Below are 7,953 nucleotides of genomic sequence, written 5' to 3'. Positions count from 1 at the left end.
AACTTGTTTACTAATGAAGTACATGTATTTCATTAAAAGAGGGAATTGTACTACATCGTCATAATGGGAAAATTCCTTTTAAAACATGAATAGAAATATGAATATCAACAAGATTTGTGTATCCTTTTAGACTTAATTGCCTAATGTAAGGCAATAGGGAAAAAATTACTTCCTAAGTTAAGGATGCACTCTACATCGTCATAATGGCCTACTTCCTTTTAAAACGTGAATGAAACTATAAATATCAGCAATATTTGTCTATTCCTTTAAAACACCATTGCGTAGCTGAGTATCTCAGTAAGTTATCATGGCAACTGCTGAACTGTAGGTCGGGGTTTGAGTCCAGAAACAATTTTAAGATACTCTCAGATTACTTGGGTGACTAAATAAAGTAAATTTGAAAGTTTTCAGTTTCAAAATATTGTAAATATCCTCCACTCTTCATCCGTATCACATATCGTAACCAAATCCTCCTAACTACCATTTTAATCAATAACTGAACCCCTCAAACAGAAAAAGTACACAAACTATATTCCATACTTTCCTTGAGAAAATAGCCTTTTAGTCCTCCCCAATTTTTATTTTCAAATTTACAACAATTGTCTACCTTTGATTAAATCTAGGTGGTTCAGGTAACAAAGAACACACACCCAAACTCTTCAATGAGTCCATCATAGCATTGCAACCACTGTATTTTGATTTGCTGTCTCTGCTACCGACTGATTCAAGTATAATGTACATAAACATAAACTAGATAATGTATACAATTATTATTCGGTAGAGTATATGTTGAACTTTCGCAGTAGATAAAAGATAATCGACAGGGCCGTAAATTAACCTTCAATTTGGAGGAGGCAGGAAATTAGGCGGGGGTCTGGGGGCCGCCCAGGCCCCCAAACGCTGAGCACATTTTGTGCACACTGAACACGTTTCGTGCAAAATCCTTGATTCTAGGGCCTTCTAAGATGTTACTTGACTAACTCATTCTAAAAGAAAGATTTGGAATGCTTTTTAAGGGAGGTATCATGTTCTTAGTTATTGGAAACAACATAAATTCTAATGAACTTTGAATTTTAAATTTTTTTTGGCTCAAAAGTTGGAGGAGGCAGCTGCCTCCTCCACCTCCATGTAATTTACGGCCCTGAAAGTATACACTTATTATTCTGTAGAGTATATGTTGAACTTTCGCAGTAGATAAAAGATAATCGATTGTAAAATATTGAAACGTACAGTAGAGATAATGAATGCAATTATTATTCAGTGGGATATATGTTGAACTTTCGCGGTAAATAACAAAATATCGATTGTAAAATATTGATGTGTACAATAGAGTAAATGAAATGGCCGATTTATCTATAAATTCAACAGCTTGGTAAGCATCGTCGTCGATTGAAGGACAGGAAGTAACATTATATAAGTAAACACTATTGTGTGATCCTCAAAGTTCGTAATCACGTGACTATTTAAACAAGTTAATATCAGTCTAAATAAATCTGTACGTGGTGCTGATATACATTGGTAACGGAAGAGAAAGCTATACATCGCCACGGCACCACGCTATTCAAGATGGCTAACAGATTTGGTAGTGCTGTGTTATTTATATCATGTATTTTGGTTACCTGGCGATTTTCTCAAACCCATCACGAGGATTCTCGGAATCACGAACACGTTTATCAACAATACGCTGCTGCTTCAACACAGGAATTGCCAACAACCTCATGCACGATAATAGGAAGAACAGATAGCAACATGAAATGTTTCTTACATTGTACAACAATGATGTCAAACATCCGGTTCCTGTTTAGTCGTGATTCTGGTACAGGAAGTTGCGCCTGCTGTTATCTCCCTTTATCAGGATCTGTTCTTAATGGTTCAAAATGGGAATCTTTCCTCGAAGGTGAGTCTTCTTTACTTACGCAGATTCAATATTTAAAACTGTTTAGACCTCAGTACCACAGCACCCTAAAGTCATAGAGACATTTAGATTGTATTGGCAAACTAGATCGTTATAACGACCATAGAATTTGCGAAATGCTGAATTTAATCGAGAGTGTTGAAATCTTTGTACCATCTGATCAACTTGTTTGTCAGTAGCTTGCCTCGATTTGAAAAAATACCATACACAGAACAAGCCCTTGCGTATCGAATCAGTTGAGAGGTATAAACACCATATGCAGGTGATAATGGAATATTGCCACATAAATATGGAGTTGACTATAGAGAAGCTAAAATTATCCCGTTTGTCATATAGTTGAATGGTTAGTTTGCCGTTAATATTTACTTTCAATAAAATATCTAAGTATGAAGCAGAAGCGGACGGATCTGTGGTTTCTTTTATTTTGAGCTCACAGAGAAATATCGAATCGACATATGAATGAAAGTTATTATTGTTAATAGACAAAACGTCGTTGATATAGTCATACATGTTGTTTCAAATATCTTTCCATTGAGATGTCCACAGTTATTGGGCATGCCCGGAAAAATATCCGAATTCATTTTGTTTGTTAACGTTCCTTTGGGAATTTTCACTCATATCATATAACGTCATCAGCTGTAAGTGAAACATTACACACCGTGAATTTAGACCTAAGCATGACGCAACGACAGCGACTATTACATCAGTATAGCTAGTCATATTTCAGCGAAAATATTGGATTGACGATTGACGAAATTTCATGGACCAGTTTTGAGTCTGACACAGTGTCTGAGAGTCCTACCTTTAACACGCTTACAAGATAAGGATGGGCAGTCTCTGACGTCACAAGATATCGTGTAAATTCTTATTCATGACAGAATACTCTCAGAGTACAGATATTTTGTAACAAAGGGAAATCTGGCTTCTTCCTGTTGATGACTTGTAGTCAGACACAGAGCTGAAGCTGCTGTGGCTAGTTTTCGATAACACAGGTTATCTACCCTGCTAATCTTTACGTATCCCCACCCACCCTACTACAAAGATAGAATTTTAAAAAATTCTTTAGAATAGAGTTATTTGCCATCTTATGAGATCGATTGAGGATGAATTCTCTTCCCTGGTCATGGAGCCTTTCAGTTTCCGACATTATTGGGAACTTCTGTACGTATTTTTAGAATTTTGACAAGCGAATGACGGTGTACAAGGACTGAATCCTTATGTGTAGTGCAGAAAGGTCATGCTGGCCATCTAAATCATTTCTGATTTTATATTTACATGTATTTAATAGCTGAGAGAAAGTGAAAAGTTTCTTCCATTAATAACTCCGATGGAGCAATGGCGAATGGAAGTCTTAACAATGTTAGAATAGCTCTATCTTTAGCGGATATTGACATAAACATTTCATGATCACAACGAACTAGTTTTGGGAATTTCCTTTATTAAAGTTTATTAAGGTAGTACTCTACATCGTCATAATGGCTGACTTCCTTTAAAAACATGGATGACAAAATCGATATCAGCAATATTTGACTTTTCCTTTTCTATTTAAATACCTAGCCGAGTAGCTCAGTAGGTTAGAATACCGACTGCTGAACTGTAGGTCGCAGGTTCGAGTCCAGCAGGGGTTTTAAATTTTTTTCAGATTACCTTCTACTAAAACTGTATTTTTTGACAAAATAAAGTAAATTTGAAAATTTTCAAATTCAAAATATTTTTGTATATATCCTACACTTTTCATCTACATCAAATTTCTCTGGTGTAGCATACCTCCTTAAAGTGAGGGCGTTTATAGGCCTGTTCGAAAACGTGGATTATCTCTCTAGGTTTTCAAACAATTAGTGTGGATATGACGACTCCGGGGTAGTAACACAGTCGGACTCCGCGTTGAATGCTGAAATTGAAAACAGTTAAAATGATTTCTACGAGAGGGTAGGGAAATTGTATCAGAATCAAGGGTTGTTTTTTTTTTACAACATTAATTTTCTATCATTTTACAGGTAAATTTGGTTATTTTCACGTGTATGAAGTAAACCTATGCATTGAGATTTTTTTTATTAACCTTAACATATTTGTTGGCGTGGTTACTGTAAAATTATACAGCAATATCTTTGCGGTATTTTGCGCTGTTGGTAATGATACTTCTCGAATATACTACCCCAAAGTCTTAAACTGCATTACGCAAGCGCACTACGTTATGGATCAAAGAAAGATAACTAATGTTTTCGGATTGGCCTATCCCGTTGGAATTGTCCTACTTTTAAAGTAAGGCCCAGTTAGGATAGCCCTAATTATTATAGTGGTATCAAGGGTGTTTTCTCCAGTTATGATAACCCTAGTTTTTAGTATTGAGTACGCGGGGATGTTTAGCCCTTTAAACTTAGTGTTTCTGTTTATGAAACTGAATATACCAACAAGTGCAAATTTAGATTTGTATATTTTACCGTTCACAAAACACTATATGAAAATTCTCATACATCAACTTTTCCGGGAATAGGAAATACTTTAAACAATTTTGGACATCGTAACAGGATCGACAGTGGTTACATATTATAAGGTATTGTAGCAATCGGAACTCCTTGGATGTCTCACACACTCGACATACATCTCAGATGTAATACGATGACATACATTAGTGAATTGGGTACAATATTAGCTATGACGTCAGGTTACGTAGTGCAAGAGTTCCGATTGGACATTTTGGTCTCCCACTCGGACACGTGAGTTTATTTCAGCTACCTGAGTTTGCTCCTTTGCTCCTTTCCAACTTCCTCCGCCTCACGCAAATATCCCCGCTCACCAGAGATATGCAATTGTCATAAAATAAATGTACATAAATATTTTACTTATATTCCAGTCTCATGTCCTTCACATTACAAAGAGCACAAGCGTGATGACGTCACAATATGTCTTGGGTATAGCGACAGTTCCATGGTTTATCACGCTGTCACAAGTTCCTGTCAGACAGAGGGCGGAGATCTTATAAAAGTAGATTCTCTAGACAAGTTCAACATCTTAAAAGAGTTTTTAAGTACGTAGTCAGTTCTTTTGAAATATTTTACTTTCTTTGATTCTGTGAAATATCAAAATGTGTATAATCCGAATAAAGAAGAATTATAAAAACAGACTGGGTATGTGATGAGTTCAAATCTTCATATCTTGTGAATTTCTTCTTTTGCAGAAATATAACAGTGCTTTATTTATCAAAAATCAGATTTTTTTTTTCGTGCGAGAAATATTTATCCTTTCATTATTGCACATTGATTTGCCCGTCTTTTCGCATTTTAGAGGACACGGCTGACTTGACGACAGCCGAGGTGTGGGTCCAAGGAGAGGAAGTAAATGGGGTGTGGCAGTTTCATGACGGCACTCCGTTTGTTGATCATTTCTGCCCTCTATTCGAGACAAACAATAAAGGCGAGAACCACATGAGGCTCATTCCCCGACACAGCTTTTCCTGCCATGATATGCCGGCCAGCCGAAGTTATAATTTTGTTTGTGAAGTCAGCTTCAGAATTCCTTATTAGTGACATAGAATAAAGCATGGCATCGGAATTAAGATGAATATGTTTAGAACTAGGACTGTGTTGGTACTTTCCTAAGTAGATCGTTAGAAATCGGATGATTCACTAAAGTCATTATACATGTACAATGACCAACTCCTGAAGGAGTGTTTCGTTGACTCAACGATCAATATCCATGTCACGTGGTAATTCCTTGATTGATTTTAACCTATGAGAAAACTGAACCTGCAGGAACAATAATTGTACGGAAATGATATGTTTTGTTAAATTGTATTACATTATTTAAAGAAGGGGTTCACGCTGTCTGCTTAAGTCATAGTTTACGTGTATGTGTGTAAACGTCATAGTTTGTTGAGGTTTGTCACACAAAAATGACATGCACTACTAAAAACATCATTACTTTAGTAGTTTATTTAGCACGATATAGCTCGGGACCTTTGGTATCGTGATAGTTATCACATTTTGTCGAAAAAATCTACATGAACTGAACTATATATAATTTCATGATTCTTTTTATAAACATTTATATTCTAATTCTTATTATATTGTTTGATTTTTATTAACTTGTTTGCATATTCAAAGTTCCTGAATAGTTGAATCATTGCCGTCTTCCTTGGAAGAAAGTATGATATGATTGAAGTATTTTATAGTAAGTCTTTGGACAATGTACTTCCTCTCTTTGTGATTGGTACAAAATGTATGATGTGAAAATTCTAATTTATTTCATTGGTTGAAATTCTGCTCAACTCAAGGAAGACCATTTCCTGATAATTTAATATACGCACGACTTAACAATTTTACAGGATTTTTATTCTTAAAAAAGAGATAGAAAACAAAGAAAAGAAGGAAGAAAAATTGCAACATAATGAAACTGACATTTTAATCTTATTCATAACAACTATCAAAAACGTTTCCATAATTCAACAAATAACAGAAATGATTTGTTTTTGCATGCAAACCTTAAAATTCTTTTAATACTGATAAAATTTGGGCAATTTTGAGTTATTTAGTAGTCTTTGTTTCTTGCCGTGTAAAAATTAAACACGTTAAACGTCTGCTTTTCGCCGTTTTTTAAATGGAAAAGAAACAATGTTTTTTCTTCTATTTTTAGTACAAATACCAATGTCAACTTCAAGGTCATGCTAGCAAAAAAATATTGTACAGTAGTCTCTAGTAGATCTTTTTAAATTTTGTTTTATGTAAGATTTATCATTTTAGAAAAGTTTGATTACGTGATCGTTTAATAAAAATATAAATACTTAAAGCTTATTTTTTACATTTATACCAGTTTACTGTATAAGGTTGTTCCTAAAGACTGTTAAAAAGCTATACTTGTTGTTTACATTCATCAATCGAACTCGTTCGTTCTATGTAACGCAGCATCCGGTTGATACCAGTGTCATGGTATTGCTAGAATTCAATGGTATAATTGAAGTATCACATTTTCAACAATTATTCTCATTTAGGAAATATTAATGGTTAACAATACAAAATAACGACTTTTGAAACGTAATTATACTACTATGAAAGCTAAGGATGATAATTTAAGTGGTATTACAATATTGAAACATATAACAGTACTTGCTTGATGTTGTTTTGTTTTGTTTTTGGTTTGGTGAGGGGGGGGATATTTTATGTTCAAATAATATGTATAGAGTCGCTTGATAAGAATGTCTTTCGGACTCAGATTGAGATTGAGATTTCCACAGTGTTAAAAAAATATTAATCTGAATTGTACGTGCTGATTTGAAGTTTTTATCTTAAAATCAATGAGGGAATTACTATTAACTCTACCTCTATTCCTTCATTTCTGATCTGCCGGTCCCCAGTCAACAATCTAAGTTGTGTGATCGTAGGCACACGTAAATCCAGAAATTTTCCTCAGGGAAGTGGATTCCACATTATGTATTTCTTCTACCTGATCCAGGTGTGGTAGGCTCATACATATATCCCTATATATGAGTGCGCTTCACATCTTCTATCAATGGAATTAAGATACTGGATTTCAAAGAAAACGGGGGAATCTGTATTGTATTCAAAATTGCTTAATAAGATAATAAAAACTAACTTATATAATATTTCATTGTGTAATGTGGATTATTTTAGTCAATAAATTATGATGACATGTTTATTTTGATAAAAACATTAACCGATACAGAATGTTGTCTCTATCTCTCATTTATACAGGTTGGGTGTAATTGGGTTACTTCCCTTAAGCTGTGGAGCAAACTGGTCAACAGAACAGTCATTGGCGTTTTAAATCTTTTATTTGGAATGTAATTGGACTCACGTTACCTAAGATAAAAGCAATAGAATATTAATTAATTCCAGGACTGGTGCTTCTAGACTTGCAGGGTCTGGTTAAGTGTGAAGGATTATTCCCCATTGCCTGAATCCTCTCACTGCCATAAATCAGAGTGAAGGCACACAGAGATCCTGAGTATATAATATTATTATTAGTGTGTACATGACAAACTTTGTGCCATTACCGAATTGAATATACCCTTTCAATCAGCA

At 34.7% G+C, this 7,953-nt stretch overlaps 1 protein-coding gene across 1 annotated transcript; it reads left to right on the top strand.

Annotated features, from left to right (window-relative positions):
- Nucleotides 1–1,645: 1,645 nt before the first annotated feature.
- On the top strand, nucleotides 1,646–6,695 carry LOC125663163 (uncharacterized). Its single transcript, XM_048895469.2, has 3 exons — nucleotides 1,646–1,897; nucleotides 4,770–4,943; nucleotides 5,201–6,695. Exons 1-3 carry the CDS (start codon nucleotides 1,750–1,752, stop codon nucleotides 5,437–5,439), a joined length of 561 nt encoding a protein of 186 aa, XP_048751426.2. The 5' UTR covers nucleotides 1,646–1,749; the 3' UTR covers nucleotides 5,440–6,695.
- Nucleotides 6,696–7,953: the final 1,258 nt, after the last annotated feature.

The sequence above is a fragment of the Ostrea edulis genome, chromosome 8 (genome assembly GCF_947568905.1).
Source record: "Ostrea edulis chromosome 8, xbOstEdul1.1, whole genome shotgun sequence".
NCBI lineage: Eukaryota > Metazoa > Mollusca > Bivalvia > Ostreida > Ostreidae > Ostrea > Ostrea edulis.
This window is presented reverse-complemented; position numbering and strand designations above follow the sequence as displayed.

Coding starts and splice junctions, on each gene's coding strand:
- LOC125663163 (XM_048895469.2), top strand. CDS start 1,750: ATGAAATGTTTCTTACATTGTACAACAATGATGTCAAACATCCGGTTC. Junction 1,898..4,769: donor ATGGGAATCTTTCCTCGAAG/GTGAGTCTTCTT, acceptor CTTATATTCCAG/TCTCATGTCCTTCACATTAC. Junction 4,944..5,200: donor CATCTTAAAAGAGTTTTTAA/GTACGTAGTCAG, acceptor TTCGCATTTTAG/AGGACACGGCTGACTTGACG.